Raw genomic sequence first — 19221 nt, 5'->3', positions numbered from 1 at the left:
ATACTACTAAAAAACGATACGTAGGGACGCCCTAGGGGTCAAAAAGTAACCCACTCCTACAAATGGAGCGCGGTTACTGTAGCATCTGACCCAACCCTATAAAAGCATTTTTAGAGGCGGATCAAGCCATCACTCGTCCCTACAAATGAGCATCATTTTCAGGGTGGTAAAAATATTAAAAAAGATTTTTAGGGGCGGGTAAAAATATATTTTTAGGGACAGGTGTGGTACCTGCCCCTAGTTCTCGCAGCTAAAAATATGATTTTTAGGGACGGTTAATGCGCCCGTTCCTCAAAATAATTTGTAGGGATGGGTCACGGTGTGACCCACCCCTAGAAATCGATTTCTAGAAAATAAAAAAAATTAAAAATAGGAAAATAAAAAAAATATTGCAACCAACCAGCCACCACCAAAAGCCGTTGTACTATCGAGTTATAATTTTTTTTAACGAAATATGCATACATGCATCACCCGGGGTCTGAACCGCATAACTCAAACCTCGCGCGTACCTTCATCTCCACCACACTGCACAGTCACTTGTGATTTTATGGGGTATGCTATTCTTTTATATTAACTCTAAAATTAATTTTTTGGGGCGAGTGATGCGACCACCCGCCCCTAAAATTGTTTTTTAATTTTATTCCAAAAATTCATATAATCTTACCATATAGCAAAATAAATAAAAAATAAAACTTCTGCACTATGGTTTTTGTGAACTATAGATAAAAAAGATATGCTAAGTATATTTTAGTACATGTAAAGGTTAAGATTGTTGAAATCTCAAAATATGACTTGAGTTGTATGAGATACTATATAGTTATAGCCATATATAGATTCATAATAATTTTTTAGATCATTAAATAACCTCAAATGAAAAATCTATCAACTATAAATTTTTAGATCTCATCATTCTCTACAATTTTAATATAAAGTTTGACTTCATCCGAGATCTATGAAAAAGTTATGAGTGAAACTATTTTTAGAGAGGGATCATGCTATCACCCGTCCCTAAAAATGTATTTTTAAGGACAGGTGACTCCATCACCCATCTCTAGAAATGCCACCATTTCTAGGGGCGGGTGGTGGCGTCTCCCGCTCCTAAAAATACTATTTTTTAAGGATGGGTGATGTCATACCGCACTTGAAAATGATGCCCGTTTGCAGGGGCGGATGATAGTGTTACCCGTCCTAAAAATATTTTTCTAGGAGCAGGTCGGATACTACAGTAACCGCGCTCTATTTGTAGAAGCAGATTAACTTTTGATCCGCCTTAGAAAAAAATAGGATGTTTTTATAGTGTTGCACAGAGGAGAGGACATGGATACTCACCATTATCCATACTAGCTGTGCCAAACGGTCTAGATGCGAGTATATGTGTCGGTGCTACTTACGAGCCAGTACGGATAATCGTCGGACTAAAAGCAGCAAAAATATCATCTTTTCCAGGCCTAGAGCCACCCCGTTCTTTTCTCTCTTTTTTTTGAATAGGGCCACCCTGATCTACCCTCGCGGTTGTCTCATGTCACAAGTCACTCGTTTTTCCTTGAAATACACGCATGTGCAGTTTTCAATCTTGGAACGCATGGTATCCTCTCGCACGATCCATCCTAACCATACCATCTATACATCGTTACTACTACTTTACTACTTTACTACTAGTAGTAGAGTACAGAGTACAATTCCTTTTGATTCTTATTGTCTAAAACTTTGATCGAACAACTTCAAGTAAGAAATTCAACTATGAAGTTATAAATCTTTCAAAACCTAAAAATTTCATATAAGGTTTGTTTGTGCGAAGTTACAAAATTCCGAATACAATCTAAAATTCAAATTAGAAAGATGGAAAATTATTCATGCCCCATCATAGATAATCCATCATTTGTGTCGGCTTTGTCGAGAGCCGACGTGAACAATTTTGGAGGAATCTGGACTTTGTCAGCATGTATGACTTATCCATGCAATTTTTAAAGATCGGGACAGACGAGTGTTTTTATAGTATAAGGCAGGAAAAAATATTCAATACTAAACTTTTCTAAATTAAACAGGAAGAAGAGCCCAAGATGATTCGGTACCCACCGAAAGAATTATAATGACAATATTTATTGTGGTGGAATCTTGAATGCCACTTCCCAACTATGTGAATGTTGTTTGCAAATTGCAATAAAGGTCAGACACTTTGACACGTCACCATGAATTGAGAGACAAACAAAGCTGGAACAGAATCATCACTGCACCACTATTCATGCTTCATCGTCTAATGCAACCATGTCCGCTGGTTTTCACCTTTCTCCACCGCTACCAAGTGCCAAGGACATTAATTGTCAGCTCTGGGTTCTTTTAGAATAGTGCCAAAAAGTTGAATTCGTAACTGGAGTTATCAGTGATCTTGATTCTACTTCGTGATGCATTGAAAAGCAAAACTGTTAGCCAAGCACCTTTTGGTAAAATAAGTAGTCACTCACAATGAAATTGTGACATGGCCACAAGATTTTCTGAAGTCTTTGAATTCGCAAACCCAGATTTTATATATCTAGTGGAAAGAAACATCAAGAATCTTCTATGAAAAATGAAGAAACTGGAGCAACAAACTGTGTCCTTGGTGACTGGACTGATAGTGACACTAAATCAAGATTTTTTTTTTAATTCAAGTCCTTTGCAGGGAGTCCCCTACAGAGCTTCAACTTTTGCCAACCTTTTCTGGGGGATTGCATGAATAGGTTGGCCGCTGCCGATCCTCTTTATCAGTTCACCTGTCATTTGACCCCAGCAGAGACAAAGATTCAGCCGTCCACAGTAGTACGGATTCTCCAATCACAGGAGTGTACCAAACCTTCACCAAATCGAAAAAAGAGAGCTAGCTAGCTAGATCTATGCCCAGATCCACCATTACTATAATCGGCAGAACTGATGATCGGTTCGCGCGTACGCGTACGTGATGCCAATTACTACATCTCCATCGCCTTTTTTCTGTTGCAACAGCTTGCAAGCAATCAGCAGCTGCGGCTAGGATGATAGATAGCCCATGCCAAGAGTGAGGGTCCAACATAAATTCGCCGAAAAGGCGGAAACTTTTTCTCGATAGATCTGTTGCATGCATGCCTTTTTCTCCCCTCCACGCATTCTTCTATCCGGCCGCCTATCTATATCTAAGCTGCAACCACCGTGCCGTACAAGAGGGCAGGCTTCTTGTTGATTTTACTTGATATATATATAATTATATACATGTCCAAATATCAGCAGATACTTATATATATAGATCTATATATGTTGCTTGTGCACTTGTGATTGTTCCTCATGAGATCCATTTAGGTTTCGTGTGCCTGCTAGCTACCATGGCGGTAGCTCACCTTCTTCTCCAACACTCCGCTGCCACGGGCAATGCTGCTCGGAACAGGGTGGTTCCTCCTGCCATTCTCTTGGTTCTTCAGCTTCTCTGCGGAGGTCTGGAATTAATTCTTCCACACAAACGTCTGGATGCTCATGTTGTTATTAATGTGTTCTTCAATTCCATGTTTTTCTCTTTGTTGCAACAATTTTCGCGGAGAACGATCATTTAAGATTCGACATTTATTTCTGATCTGCGCGTGAAAATGGAATTTGTTTCCTAATCTTGAGTTTTCTTCAACTAACTTTTAGTACGTTTAAGTAATTCTCGATCGAATGTTTTCTTTGTTTTCGTTTCTTCGGGAATTATTTCGCAATTCAAATGCGTCGTTGGATAATGCGCAGCGCTGGGCGCTGACGGCGCGACGTCGTTCCGCTTCACCAACGCCTGCCAGCACCCGGTGTGGGTGGGCGCGCTCCACGGCGCGAGCTCGCCGCCGCTCGCGCGCTCCGGCTTCTATCTGGCGCCGTCCGCCACGTCCCGCCTCGACGCGCCGTCGTCGTCAAGCTGGTCGGGCACGTTCTGGGCTCGCACGGGGTGCGCCGTCGACTCCGCCACGGGCCGCTTCTCCTGCGCCACGGCGGACTGCGGTACGGGCGACGTCGCCTGCGAGGGCCGCGGTCCGGCGCCGCCCGTGTCGCTCGTAGAGGTCACCCTCGCCGTGCCCGGCAGCGGCGGGCAGGACTTCTACGACGTGAGCCTCGTCGACGGGTTCAACGTGCCGGTGCGCGTGGCGCCCTCGGGCGGCGGCGGCGGGGACTGCCGCCCCGCTGCGTGCGCGGGGGACGTGAACGCCATGTGCCCCGCGGACCTCCGCGTCGTGGCCGCGTCCGGCGGCGTCGTGGCGTGCAAGAGCGCCTGCAACGCCTACGGCAGCGCGCGCTACTGCTGCACGGGGCAGTACGGCACGCCGGCGGCGTGCGGGCCCACCAGCTACTCGCAGGTGTTCAAGAGCGCCTGCCCGGCGGCGTACAGCTACGCCTACGACGACGCCAGCAGCACCTTCACGTGCTCCGGCGCCTCCAGCTATGACGTCACCTTCTGCCCTGGGAGTTGATCAAAGTGATGATCAGAGTGAAATAAAAAATTGGTCACAGGAAGATGAGGTTTGGAGATTATATTCCTTGATATGTTGGTAATAATTGAAGAGCAGTGGTCGTGTTTAGGGCCAGACTAGCATATGGTGCTTCGACCATGAAGTCAATAGGAGTAAAAGCAAAAAGATGTTAATATGCACAGAAGGCAACACACAAAACACATACCGATTGAATTTATTGAATACATACTCTTTATGAAAAGGAGGTGGTTCAACGATATCATGTAATGAGATATTTTGTACGTTTGGATGGTGCTACACTTTCAACATCATCTATTTGTCACAATTGATTCTAGTCCCTTGAAATCACTGAAAATTTCTGACCGACGGGAAATTGCCAGCGGGCTTTAGGAAAGGGGTTCTGGGAAGCAGACGGACCAGGCTGTGGTGGCTAGAAGAATGTTTGCCTGGCTTAAGGATGGCTGGATGTAGGAGGTGCTAGATCAAAATCAAATGGATCACATCCACACAACGATTGCAAAACGATGAGAAATCAAGGCCCTTTATGATTTTCCAAACCATACAGTACATTGTTATTTCAGCAACATACATATGGCAAAGCCAAGCATTGGCGACTTGGGCACCTTATTTTTATATAAACTTGCCAACAGGGCCCCTTAACTTCAATCCATCTCTTTATGTATACATATTCAAGGACTCCTATACTTCACTCGCTTTCTTCGATGCCGAAATGCATTTGTTTGCAAAAGGCATCAGCACCTGGGTTCAACGAACACTGCTGTTGTTCTTGTGGGCACAGTGAATCGGCCTGTGGTGGAGTCGAATGCAGATTGCCGGACTAAAGCATCTGATGAGTTCACCTGAATCAATTGTAATAGCCGTCAGATATTCACATTACCTCCTCGTTGTAGCAGTTTGGATTCGTGACTCATTGATGTCTACAGCAAAGTTCTTAACTACAATCTCCCCACAATCAGTGATTGTTCCATGCAGTTTGCAGATATACTAGTGTTCAGATTTTTACAGGGACTAATAATGGATATGGAAAGTGTAATCCAAGCAAGCAAGCACTGGAAACACCATACCACAAAAACAACTGTTTTGTATTTAACATGCTACAGAAAATCACTTCCAAAACGCATTACTAGGTTTCAGGACTGGGCTTCAAGTACAACACTAACAGAACAATGCTTGTGATAAATGTATTTGGCTGAGGAGAGGACAATTGATGCAGAAAAAAAAACTGAAAAACAGTTAATTACCTGCACAGGATGCAACTGAAGCTGCATCGACACGAGATCAGGGATTTTCACTGATACTTCGTGTGGACATGCATTGAAGACTGTAACGACACAAGAGAAGCTGCAGAAATCGACATGCTGTTAGCTACTGAACAGAACATTGAAAGATCTGATAACATATATATGTAAGTGCATAGACCAAAAAAATACTGTAACTGTTTTTCGATCTTTCAGCTGATAAACAACTAAATGTTTCCAAAGACTGCAATATAACTACATCAATGCTGCTTACTTTTTATCTAACTGGGCCATCTCATGCGTATCATTCTGTGCATCTTCGATGCTCATGATAATAACTCCTGGAACCAAGGAAGGGCCTGTGTTGTGAAAGTGAACCCGTTGCTGAAACAAGATAGGAATACAGTCAGCTCTGAAGAAAGCACGGGAGATCAAATACCCCTAAACAAGTCAGCTCAAAAAAGATCCTTAAACATGCAAAGTAGTAGTTTGTTTGTTTTTTGTTGTACTTATACGTGGATCCGCAAATATCTATCATACCAGGATTATTCTTCATCTATTTTTCAGGCAATTATTCATTTCCAAGTGCAGGATGTAGTTAACATACATTTGTGTCCCATTGACAAGTGCATAGCTCCAGAGTGCATGAAATTCATAAATTTTACTTAATACATGTATTAAAATTTCCAGAAAAAGCAGTTTACGCTTTCCTTGCAACAAACAAAAAAAAGTGCTCATCTAAATGATATCACTACAGCAGTCTGGTGAAAGTTCACATCAATTTGTTGGCACAAAAAATTCATGTACCTCAATGTCACTTGCTGTAGTTAGACGAAAGAGCGGCGATGAGTATCTAATCTTCAGTATGTCAACAAAATTGTCTAAGGCAGCAAGAATATGATCTTTTGTAGGTTTGAATGACGGGTTCTCCAATCTTGGTTTCATCCTGAGAAATTCCCGATTGCACAATAAAATGATCACCGAACTCTTTAGTTCAAAAGAAACAATACAATGTACAATAGGAAGAGTATTTGTTCTCTGCAGCTGTGGTAAATTAAAGGAATATCATACACTCATATGACGTGTCAAGAAGGATCCAGAACTTACAAAGGCCAACTCCCTTCATTCTTTTCCCTTGGTGGAAGCCCAACACCCCAATTGTTTGTTTCATAGGTAAAATCAAGTCTGCACACGAGGAAGAAAACAGAACATTTACCCTGCCTTGCTTTCAAACATGCTTGGGGAACTTTCGTTCAACTTTTATTCATATAGGATAATAACTGAGAAGTTATGGTCATAACAAACAATTCTTCAAAGTTCAATTGAATAATTTAGGGGAATTAATGTTCTGTTGGGGTTTTAACCCTTGTGTAGGTAGTATCTAGACCAAATCGACTAGTCGTAGGTAGCAGCATGCTGCATTTACTGCTTGCATGCAGCCCATGCACCAAAGCTTCTTTTCCTTGTAACTTGCGCCTGGTCTTGTAGCCAGCGCTCCTTTATTGTAACTTGTCCCCTTGGGACCTCTACTTAAATCAAAGCTCACAGCAGCAACCAAGATCCAATCGGAGCCCTAGTGCAAATAATCTCAAAGGTGTGAGTGTGTTCATCCCCTCCCGGTCTAGGCAAACCACTTGGTTGTGCCTGAGAAACCACTCGGTGGGAGGTGAGTTTCCAACATGTTCTCATCAAGGTCAAAAGGGTAGCATGTTACTTGTTAAACCAATCACCGGAGTTATATGAATCTCGATCAAGCGACTTAGATCGCAGTATCTCATCACCAGCATGGAAAAATGGTATTCCCTGGAAGTAGACAAAACAATATCAAAATGAGAAACCTGTTGCAAATGTTTAAATTATTGTCAATGCATGAAAACATACAATAGCACGTGATCTTAAGAAAAGCAACAATCATGAGAATATGCAAAGTGGTGAAAGCTGAAAAAACAAATCAGGTCAGATTGTGGTATAGTGCGTTTCTGCTGGATTTTAGCTAAGACTCATATTATTTATAGTTTAAGTCCCAATATTATAATATTAACATCCTAGCAAAAGAATTCTGATGCTTAAGTGTCCTAATGAAACAATTTGCGTCCTGTATTGGCAAACATGACCATTTAGTGACTCCATATCTAGCACCACGTTTAAGGTTGAGCTGATTTGGCTAGCACTAAACCTGTTAGATCAGACATGCAATGACATACATTTTAATATGCACATTATTTTAGTAGAAACTCATTATCTGGGTTATCAACTCCTATAATATGAAACAAATAATCGATAAAAACTTCAATAACCACCTGGGATAATGCAATGATGCTTGAGGACAAATGATTTATCCTGCATCTCTCCTCAATCGAGAGGCTCATCAGGCTCTGCACAAGGAAACCAAAGAAAAAACTTCAGAGAATACCAGACACAGCTGGAATTAGAGAGTAAAACTGTACTTGCAAAACTATATTGTCACAGGAATAATATGCTTAGTTTATTGATATAAGACATAATGTACAAGGTAGCAAATACTGATAGCAGCCAAAAAAAAAGTGTCGTTTTTATTTTTGAAGAAAGAAAAAGAAACGATAGATTTGCAGACTGATAATGGATGAAAAAATGTAATAGCACTTAAGTTTATGGGTATCATGATACACTCCGTACCTTTAGACTAATAATATCAAATAGAGTTTCATTGTCATGAGCAGAAGCATAGTTGATCTGAAATGCAAGAAACAGTGGTGTACTTCAGTAATTAATTTGTAGCAGAATTTAATAAGCGAGACAAAGAAAATAACTTATCCAATCAGGCCATGCAAATCAGAAAACGTATTGAGCTTCTCCAGAATGTGAGGTTTGACAATTTAACATATACTGTTTAGCCTGTTTTGGAAAGTCAAAATTTACTGTTTCTATAGGGGATGAAGTATAGCCAACAGGTGACCCATCGAAAGTGCGAACTTCGGATCCTTTCTTAACTTCTCCGGTATGAGATATTAGTACATAGTCCTTCAGATTACCAGCTAATCCAATCTGCAAAAGGAAAATGAAATCAACAAGGATATGCTTATTTGTCTGAGTATGGTTCTCACATGGTGAACTTGCAAGCAACAAATATTATGTGCTGTGCCATAGGAAAGTTTCATAATTGGCTCATGGTGAGACCTCATATTAAAAGAAATTCAAAATTCCTCTGCTGATACAAGGCTTTGGAGATGGAAGACAAAACATGGAAAAAGTCAAGATAATTACTTAGTTGTATGAAAGACAGCACATAATTAATTGAAGCAAACAGATGAAACAAAAAAAATGCATGAAAAATGAGAAGGTAAAGCCACTTCAGGGGAATGCTCATAACTTACCTCAACTGGTACTATAACAACAACAACAACAACAACTTAGCCTTTTGTCCCAAGCAAGTTGGGGTAGGCTAGAGATGAAACCCACAGAAAACAAGAATAAGAAACACAAAAAGTGCACAAGCCAAAGGAAGAGTTAGGGGTTAAACAAAAAGTAACAAAGGTCACGGTTCAGGTACATTAATTGCTAATCTCCAAGCGCTCCTATCCATAGCTAATTCCTTAGCGATATTCCACTCCTTAAGGTCTCTCTTAACCGTCTCGTCCCAAGTTAGTCTAGGTCTACCTCTACCTCTCTTTACATTATCGCCCCGCTTTAAAACTCCACTACGCACCGGCGCCTCGGGAGGCCTCCGTTGTACATGTCCAAACCATCTCAACCGATGTTGAATCAACTTCTCCTCGATAGGTGCCACCCCGACCCTATCTCGAATCTCTTCGTTCCGGATTCTGTCCCTTCTTGTATGCCCGCAGAACCAACGCAGCATACGCATCTCTGCTACACTCAACTGGTACTATAAATACCTTAAATACAGGTGACCTAGTTACATGGCTGCATGCGTTTGCATCCAAAATAGCAACTGATTAACTTCATTCAGCTTTACAACATTCAAATTTACAGTGTGCTAACATTTAACAAGTCTATTGTATCAAGGAACTCCATTTGTGGCCAACACAATAACTTGTTTTACTGAATAGTATCCAGAGGTGGTTCCTAACAGGTTACAACAAATTATTCTTTGACAGAGCTTTGTCACACATATTTAAGAATTGATTCTACAACAGAAGCAATTTTCATGCCTGTATAATGTTAAAGATATAACAGATAGTGAATATCAGTACATATGTGGCAAAACGTTGAATTCAAGTATTCAATCTCTAGTTTTCTCATGGACCTCTATTGATTCAGACAAATAAGATGATAATAGACAACAGAACTGTTTCCAATTAAATTGGTCGATAGGTTAATAACTGGTTGAAATTCAACCAGAACATAGTAACTTCTAGAAAGAAATGAATATTGATATCCAACCTGTATATGGTCACTGTATGTAGCAAGCGTGAGCCTGGTTTCTGTTTCATTGCCCTGATAAAATCCATTTGGCTGCACAAAAGGATCAATACAAACTAATAAGAAAATCAAATTTTGGGAGCTAATCTAGAATTCTGTTCAGATGCAATTTGATAGAATGTATCACAGGTCAGCATAAGAGCTTTAACTCTAGAGGATTTTCAGCTCCATCAAGGACAAGGAAGATAGCAGGTTGCTTACTGGTTCAATCAACCATTAACAATACTCTACACCTTACTACCTCAAATGACAAATTATCTGACAGAAGTGGCAGAGAGCATAACAATCAACCTTAAGTGAGAAAGTTTGTACAATCCATGGTTAACATATGAGGACAAATGAGTAAATGACCTAAAAAGAGTTTTATGGCTAGCAAGTAGCAACATGAATTCATAGGCTACTTCAGGAAGCTAAAGGACATGTGTGAGAAAGTTTTGTGATTTTCAGAAGATGAACTTGACAGCAGAGAGTTGCACATTTTCTGGAACCAAGAATGACTGCTAACTCAGGGCCAGGGATATCAACACTGTCAAGTGGTACTTATTATGAGGTTGCTCATTGTCTTCAGGTAAAACTGTTAAAAGTTCAAAACATATCTCGTCCCAAATACTGCATTTTAGAAAGTACGACACGTAACTGCAATGTTCTTCAGGACTATAAAAGCAGCAGCTCGTTACCAAAATGTCAAACATTACCTGACAATTTCAGAAACGATAAGATAAAGGACACCAAGATTACCTCTAGGAATAGACCAGTAGAAAAACCTTGCTGTAGTGGATTGCCAAATGGACTTCCCCCATTAATAGCATCACGGATTCTATCATTGAAACTACAAATATGGTAGTGGTATTGGATATTGTTATATTGTAGGGGAAAAAGAAGAAAGTAAATGCACAAGGACACCAAGAGAAAGTTTCCAAGACTAGTTATTTACTACATAAACTTCACTAAGATGTTTCTTCAGAGAGTTGAGACTTTAATTTTTTTTCATTCCAGTTGTTGATTGTAAAAAAATATAGACTAAAAATTTGTTCTGCACATCCAACAAGACCGGCTAGTTTGCAGATAGGAATTAAAATACTACGCACGCCCAAGTTAGTTAAAATTAAACTTACCTACCAATCCCTGTGCCACTCATATTAAGCTGGGAACCATTTATCCCACGTTTATTTTGTGCGACTTCACCAAAGTCCCATCCTTCACCATACCTGTCACAGTGTCAATGTCTTATTAGTTGAATACACAACTGGAGTATGCCATTCTTTATGAAAACTGGTTGCTCATCTCAGTGCTTACAAGTATATCTTTGAACCATCCACACCATGTTCATCTATTGTAAGGCTCTGAAGAGCAGATTTTGCTCTCATCTGCATTCAGCAACCATAAGTGTTCTCAAGCACATAGTACAACACACATAATTACAAAAAGAAAAATTCAAATTCAACCAGCAACAACAATAGTGTTCAATAATATGGCCACAGGCAACAAACAGCTAATAACCTTTGGTTTACAGAATACCACAAAGTGATTATTTTCCCAGCTCAATTTGCTATTTCTTTCCAGTCATGGTGGTAAGACTGGTAGTAATCAGAATTCAGAAAGTCACACATAAAAATGAAAAAACCAATTTCCAGAATAATCTGCACTGTTACAAAGTTTAGCTTTTTGGTATTACCGTTCCATCGAGTAATTGTTCAACTATGGATAATTACTAAAATAAGTATTCTCCAAATTAACTGACATGCTAAACACATATTACTAAATACCCTAAATCTAAATATATCCACCACCTAAAGCCATGAGAAGACATTAAATTCAGAAACCAAATACAGGGATTTCAAGTGAAGCCCCACTCTCTACTTTGTCTGTATATCTTGCAGATAGAGACTGAGGTGAGATTCCATAAAGAATGAAGGTTCAACTAGATCAACCATTACAGGGGAGTTAATGTGCCAAAATAAGAGTTCGAAGGAAACTAATTAAAAATTTTGAAGCAGCAAAAGAACACCTTTGGGCACCTAGCTGTTACTAAAAGAAATGATAATGAACAAAAACTCTAGACAGTCAAATATGACAAAAAATTAATGCAAGACTTGTACTAGATCATGGGGATGGAATAAAGAGATATTCTGTTTTTGACCACCAAAGCATCATGTTATTTAATTTGGCCTGAAGGTGTGTTTACTTTTTTTTTTTTGAGGAGAGGTGTGTTTACTTACCATTGTATTTTTCATGATATGTCCCATAAGATCAAATCTGAAACCGTCAACCTATGGTGACAGTTGTAATAAGATCATAAATAATGGAGAATAATAAGCTGCGATATTAAAAGACACGCAGCCACCAACATGAAACAATTTAGCCAAAAAGGAAAGAAAGAAACAGCGTGTTATCATTAACGTATATTTCCTGTGAGTTTAACTATGTACAATCTCTGATGGAACCATTAAGTTTTGAAAGAACCATGTCATAATTATGCAATGCCTATAATTGTAATCTAACTATTACTGATGGAACCATTAAGTTTTGAAAGAACCATGTCATAATTATGCAATGCCTATAATTGTAATCTAACTATTACAACTCACTTTGTAATTTACTGCCCAATTCAGAAGGTCATCCACGATTAATCTATCAACCATGAAATGCTCGCTTGCTGTATTGTTCACAGCCGCGCTGTTCTCAATCTGACCATTATTATCCCTTCTAAGGTAGTATCCAGGTACAATCTGCAAATGTCAAATATAAACAATAAGATAGATTAGGATGCATATGGAACGTCAAAAGATTAGGATGCATATGGAACGTCAAAAGAACAAACAACTTTGATTTTTCTGTCTAGAACGTCAAAAGAAATGGATAATTGACTTTGATTTTAATCAGCAAGTGTATATATTTGAACTACAAACATTTTATGGGCTAAGTAACAAAGATATCACGGGGCAACAAATTCAATCACTGCTGTTTCCTAGATAAAACTATAGTTCAATTATTTGTTTCATTTGGTACACAAAAAAGCATCATAGTAAAACAGTTATCAGTACAATTGATAAGCCAGTGAAACATTGTTGAATATTTAATATATTTTTTCTTGAATATGTAGGAGAGCTGCTTATCGTTGCATTAAGAAGAAGAATGCTCAATATATATTGGTGTAATTTTCTTCTGAACAAGGGTCAATACATGGACGGTGATTCGATCTGGTGACTACAAATTTGGATTACATAATTGACAGACTGATCCACAGGTAAAGTCAAAAATTCTGAGAATCGCAAAAGTTCACACATGCATGTTCATCACAAAATAAAATGAGATAATTTAAAAAAGTAACAGGTATTCATGAAATGAAGCAATTAGTCAATTTAATTCATGTAGTCCTTAGTATTGTGTTAGTCCACAAAACATGAAGATATTACTTGCCAACATAGATTTCATGTATCATATTAATACACAACAACCAGATCAAGTGCTTCAAGTATATCAGGCAAAAGGGGAAGATAGACGAAATCCACTCAAAAAAGAATTAAATTTCAGGAAACGGACTATTATAGAAATCGGGGAATTGCAGCTATATTTTGCATGTTCAGGAATATTCCAATTCTTTGCTCTAATATTCATTTTAAAAAGAAGTCTCTAAAGAACTAGTTAGAAGATGTAACTTCGATTGGGCATTGGTTTCCATATGCTCTTGAGTGGACAAGTTTCCATGAAAAAATAGTATTATTGCATTTAACTCTACAAACCAGAAAGGACTTAGCTACGTATATAGAATAAACATCAAGCCATAGTTTCTTACTCGGAATGGCTAGGAAAAAAATTATAACTAAAAGCTGAGGCAACCTTGTCAAGCACCGAAGTGATGGCAGAAGGGCCACTTGAGTATAAATGATTGTATACAACATCCATGACAACATGAAGGCCTAAGTGATTCAGGGCCTGCAGCAAGATTTATCAGAAAGGTACCTGTTATCCTGGACAGAGCTGGTTAAAATAAGGACACCTGCTACTCAGATCATTACACTAAAGCAACATGCTGGGTGTTGAATGTTGCTGCACATTTATGTACGAAAATTCAGGGTTAAAAGCAAAAGCACACCTGGACCATCTGTCGGTATTCAATAATACGATTTGGACCATCTGGGTTACTTGCATAGCTTCCTTTCGGAACTCCCCAAAGCACAGGGTTATACCTTTAGTTGCATATGGCCATGTGTTAGAAAAATTTATGACACATCAGTATATTGTGAATCTTTGACAGGAAAGAAACAACGAAGCAAAAAAATGAATACCCCCAATTATAAGGGTCCTCTTCCTGAATAGCTACAACTGCATCTTGTTGTAAATCTGACCCTGGAGGGAGTTTTGACAGTTCAGCCTCATCTGCCAGAGTAGATGAAGTCCCCTAGTTACTCGAAAAGGAATAATCCAATGAATCAACTAAAGGTGCACAAGACGGAAGTGACAGAGTTTAGTTTAATCAACTAAGAACTTACATGTAGTAATCACTGAAAGATATATGCTGAATAAGAAAAATAAAAGATAGCTGGAACTAAATTGAACTCTAAAGATATGTAAATACCTGGCAACATAAATTTTATGATGTCAATGTATTCCTGATAATCTATATCAGATTGAAAGTTTGGATTCTTTCCATGCGTATTGTAGAATTTCAAAGTAAATAAAAAGCATGTAAGTTACAAAATTACGTTATCATTTTAAACAACAGGTTAATGTTTTTTACTGGTAAAATATACAGAAAGAATGAGTCTTTACCAACACATTTCCAATTGTCCTTAATGTCATCAACACCTCCAAATTGAAAGCTTGGCAACAAATGCACATGAGTCAAACCAGCATCAGACAGTTTCCTTAGGTGTCGTATTCCTGCTGTATCCTGTATCACAAGTTGCAGAATGCAGATAAGGTGGAAGCTGATGAAATATATTACTCTTCTAGTAAATCAACTGTGAACAACCTGACATGTAAATGCGCGGAATCCTCCTCGAGAATGACATTCCACTGTGCTATCATGGGCACTGTAAATTAAAAATGACAGAAAACATAGTGATAAATTTATAAAAATGAGGGTGCAAAAAATCTCACCAAAGTTACAGCCACAGAACAGCTAACCTGAAATCGCGAATATGCAATTCATATATGCTTATGTCAGAAAAGGAATCAAGCTTTGGCTTTTCAGCCGCCAATTTATCCCATGAAGTTGGCTTCAATGTTTCACTATTAATGTCGACCAACCAAGTCCGTGTTCCATTTGCAGACAGCCTAGTCAAAACAAGATAACATTTATGTCTTCCGCTTTCTCTATGGCTAGTCTTGTATTATGAAGTAATCAAAATGCACTTACCCTCTAGCATAAGGATCATCAGCCAAACATTTCTCAACTTGTGATGTAGCTGGATGATATACTGTGACTTCATACAGATAATACCGGTTCTCCCAGTTTCTTGGACCAGTAACACTCCAAACACCATTTGACTCATTGAGTTGCACAGTCTCCAGTAAAGACCCCACTGGACCATCATAGAAGCTCACACTCACATCCTGCGGCACTATTGAGATACTTTCAATAGAAGTAGAAAATATAGAGGACTAGTGGTAAACTGGTAATAGTAACATGTTAAAGGATTCCAAGATCCAGAACCTGTGCTGTAGGAGCCCATAGATGCAGACTCACAGCTTTCTCACTGAAAACTGCGCCAAGTGGTCCAGTGTAGGCAAACATGTCATCCAACACGCCAGGTAGTTGCAACGCGGTAACATCTTGGCTTTTCCCATGACCTATCTTGTATCAATACACAATTGTCCTCGTGAACCGTTTGTCGAGAGGTCTTTAACGAAAGGCAGCCTAGTGTAAAGATTACCATCAAAAGAAGCGACAGCCAGTTGACATTTCACAAGGCTGGCAACATCAACAGAGCTTGGAACTCTGAAGGCTCTATAGCAGCTGATAAAAGGGAATTTCTCAGTCACCTGAAGCATGTGAAGTGTAGGCCAACATTAGACTGCTGCTTGAAAAGAAAACACAAAGATGAACAAACATAACAAGCACTGCAGAATAAAGATAATTACAATAACTCAATGATACTCGTACACTGACTGGAAGCCCGCTGTGTTCCGGTTGCAGCTGAACTTTGGAATCGTAACCTGCCAAATCAGCAAGGATTGTGACATGCAGACTTTTAACCCTTTATTATTATTATTATAATCAATAGGTGAAAAGAATCCAAAAGTCTATAGTTCACCCACCTTTAAAAACCCCATTTGACATGCACATTGTAGCACTTCTGCTTGCATATAAGTACAGGGAGGTTTCTTGATCGCTGACATCCCAGGCAATCAGGGACTTCGTGACCCAGTAAGCTCTTGCATCTGACAGAAACTCCTGCAGAAGCAACATCACAGGTAGAGTAAGAACAGCTCAGAAACATGGGATAAAACAAATGAAATATTTGGAAATTCTTCACAAGATGGTGATGAATTAACTACAGGATCCTTTTCACAGTAGGCATGATCTCGAATATGGAGATTTGACTGAAACTTTTGGATTGTATAATATATTTCCCGAATCTGGAAACAACTATAAGTACCCTTTCTAAGCAAAGGGCCTTGAAAAAGTATTTCGTAAAATCTGGATACAATTCTTTTTTGTCAGTTAGAGGAAGTGATTGCTATATCTGTATGATCACTGGCAGGTGGTCCAACACCATAGGGCTCTGAAGAACCCAGGGGTTGATGTGAAAATTTATAACAATCATTCTATTTCCATCCATTGCGCGCATCGTGTGACTGCCATGCGGGCCACATGGACTGACGGACAGACAACCAAACCTGGAGGGATAATCGCGTAAATTTTTCCGCAATCGAGGGGTCCAATCGACAATTGCACCTACTCCGTAATAACGGGATGATGTGAGGAGGGGGCAGCAGCGGCCGCACCTGGGTGGACTCGGCGACGCCGATATCAGCGCCGGCGCTCTCCTCCCCCGTCACCATGGGGGGCCGCGGCGCGGCGTGGAGCACCCTCAGGGTCCCGGGAGCCGCAGCGCGCGCGGAATGCGCCGGCGGCGGAGAGGCCCGCGCTGCGCCGGACCTCCTCGGCGAAGCTGACGACGGGGCGGCGGCGGCGGCGGCGATGCGCGGGGGTGGCGCGAGGGCGAAGCCGGAGATGGCGTGGAGCAGCATTTGCATCGGCGTTTGGATTCGAGGGAGAGGAAGGCGGAGAGGCCAGCCTTGTAATAATAACTGATTTATTTATTTATTCACTTGCTATGTGATCTTATATAGTACGGAGTAGCAGAAATGGAGAAGGAAAAGGAAAAGCTGCATGAGTGTTTTTATGGGTACCTTGGTGCTTTTTGTCATTTATCTCTTTCTGTTTTTCTGTTTCTCTTTTATTTCCCTTTTTTCATTCCTTTATTTGTAGGTATTTTCCTCTATGTTAATCCACACGTTTGGGTCAACCATTCCTTCTAAGTTTTTTTTTCCAGTTACTTGCTTTCGTTTATCGGCATTTTGTGCTTTATATATAAGGTCACGGCATCAACTCCACCAGACATGAAATCCAAATGTGTTGCCTAGCTTTGGAGGAGCAGGAATTATGTGCGTGCTAGTATACTTTTCCGGTTCTTTTTTTTCTAATCTCATAGTTTCCTAGGTGCAAGCGGAGTTTGAAAAAGAGAAAGGTATGCTTTTATGTATCTTGTGTTTATTTATGCTACAAGCCTAGGTTTGAATTGTTCGACATTCCTTTTGAAATCATGTTTAGTTTTGTAGACCTATTGACATCCTACTAGTTTAACTTCATCAGAAATATCTACTAATCCCATACATTATGAGAATTTATGGACTTAAGCTCTTCCCAACATGATACCGCTTCCTTGAACGAGCCAGAATCATCAACCTTTTCAGCATCAAACATAATATATGTCTTCACTTAAGTATGTTTCATAATCTGGGAAAGTGTACAAAAGGTGTACTCTGAACAGAGGGCGTGAACAGTGGCGCTAACTGAGGTGTTAATGACTCCTGAATCTCCGGATGGGAAGCTCAGCCCGAATTTCTTCAAGTTTTATTTCCCTACTTAGAAAACTCCCACTGATTCCTGTATTCTCTAGGAACATAGCATGTCTGGTCTCAGCAAACTCAGTAAAGCGATCAGGATAGTAGAAACGGTATCCCTTAAACTTATCAGGGTATCCGATGAAAATGGCAGCTCACCGTCTTATAATCTAATTTCTTTTGCTATAGGTTAAATAACTTAGCTTCAGCAGCCCCATACACGTAAATAATTAAGCATCGGTTTCTTCCCAAACCATAATTCATAAGGTGTCTTTGGAACTGATTTGGTAGGCACCCGATTAAGTATATGCGCAGTTGTCTTTAACGCTTCCATCCACAGTTCCACAGGTAAGGTAGAATAACTAAGCATACTATGTATGATATCCATAAGTGTACGATTACAACGCTCAGCGACTCGATTTTGCTGTGGTTCGCCTAGCATGCTGTATTGGGCCTTTATACCATTTTCTTCAAGATACTTAGCGAATGGTCCAGATATCTGGCTGAATGGACCATGTCTCCCATAATATTCACCACCTCAGTCTGATCTCACAATTTAATAGTGATATTATGCTGATTTTCCACTTCAGCCTTGAATATTTTTAATTTATCTAATGATTCGGACTGATCACGGATAGGGTAAATATAACTATAACAAGAGAAGTCATCAGTAAAAAAATGAACAGGTCAAAACCATCTGCAGACTTTACTAGGAACGGGCCACAAATATAAGTATGAATTATTTCTAATAACCCCAAACTCCGAATAGCTCTTTTTCTTAGCGAATTTCCCCTTAATACAGTCAACATATTGTTGATCTAAGTCTGAAAGATCTAATGAATGGAATATCTCTTCTCTTATGAGATGCTCAATTCTCCCCCTCAAAATATGGCCTAAATGATAGTGCCACAATTTTGAAAAAGTCTCATCATCACGCTTACGGTTATTTGTTGCATCATACACATTCATCACAGAATAATCATTATCAAGAGAGAGCAAATAAAGATAGCCTTGCAAATGAC

At 39.7% G+C, this 19221-nt stretch overlaps 2 protein-coding genes across 2 annotated transcripts; one reads left to right on the top strand and one right to left on the bottom strand.

The window, feature by feature from the left end:
- The first annotated feature begins 3147 nt into the window (after positions 1 to 3147).
- On the top strand, positions 3148 to 4750 carry LOC112899710 (thaumatin-like protein 1b). Its single transcript, XM_025968281.1, has 2 exons — positions 3148 to 3441; positions 3730 to 4750. Exons 1-2 carry the CDS (start codon positions 3333 to 3335, stop codon positions 4440 to 4442), a joined length of 822 nt encoding a protein of 273 aa, XP_025824066.1. The 5' UTR covers positions 3148 to 3332; the 3' UTR covers positions 4443 to 4750.
- Positions 4751 to 4967: 217 nt separating this feature from the next.
- Positions 4968 to 17480, bottom strand: LOC112899709 (pullulanase 1, chloroplastic). Its single transcript, XM_025968280.1, has 27 exons — positions 17078 to 17480; positions 16388 to 16523; positions 16233 to 16285; positions 16003 to 16111; positions 15783 to 15919; positions 15486 to 15682; positions 15254 to 15403; positions 15099 to 15159; positions 14897 to 15017; positions 14413 to 14503; positions 14220 to 14313; positions 13964 to 14059; positions 12712 to 12852; positions 12343 to 12393; positions 11420 to 11490; positions 11239 to 11331; positions 10862 to 10952; positions 10085 to 10156; positions 8600 to 8725; positions 8357 to 8413; positions 8002 to 8076; positions 7416 to 7504; positions 6809 to 6886; positions 6509 to 6647; positions 5976 to 6085; positions 5705 to 5804; positions 4968 to 5302 (listed from the first exon to the last, which is right to left on the bottom strand). Exons 1-27 carry the CDS (start codon positions 17327 to 17329, stop codon positions 5195 to 5197), a joined length of 2898 nt encoding a protein of 965 aa, XP_025824065.1. The 5' UTR covers positions 17330 to 17480; the 3' UTR covers positions 4968 to 5194.
- Positions 17481 to 19221: the final 1741 nt, after the last annotated feature.

The sequence above is a fragment of the Panicum hallii genome, chromosome 7 (genome assembly GCF_002211085.1).
Source record: "Panicum hallii strain FIL2 chromosome 7, PHallii_v3.1, whole genome shotgun sequence".
Classification (NCBI taxonomy): domain Eukaryota; kingdom Viridiplantae; phylum Streptophyta; class Magnoliopsida; order Poales; family Poaceae; genus Panicum; species Panicum hallii.
The sequence above is the reverse complement of the archived record's forward strand: the minus strand, read 5'-3'. Positions and strand labels throughout refer to the sequence as shown.

Coding starts and splice junctions, on each gene's coding strand:
- LOC112899710 (XM_025968281.1), top strand. CDS start 3,333: ATGGCGGTAGCTCACCTTCTTCTCCAACACTCCGCTGCCACGGGCAAT. Junction 3,442..3,729: donor TCTTCAGCTTCTCTGCGGAG/GTCTGGAATTAA, acceptor GATAATGCGCAG/CGCTGGGCGCTGACGGCGCG.
- LOC112899709 (XM_025968280.1), bottom strand. CDS start 17,329: ATGCAAATGCTGCTCCACGCCATCTCCGGCTTCGCCCTCGCGCCACCC. Junction 8,726..10,084: donor CATACAGTGACCATATACAG/GTTGGATATCAA, acceptor TTCCTTTTGCAG/ATTGGATTAGCTGGTAATCT. Junction 5,303..5,704: donor TTCAGTTGCATCCTGTGCAG/GTAATTAACTGT, acceptor CAATTGATTCAG/GTGAACTCATCAGATGCTTT.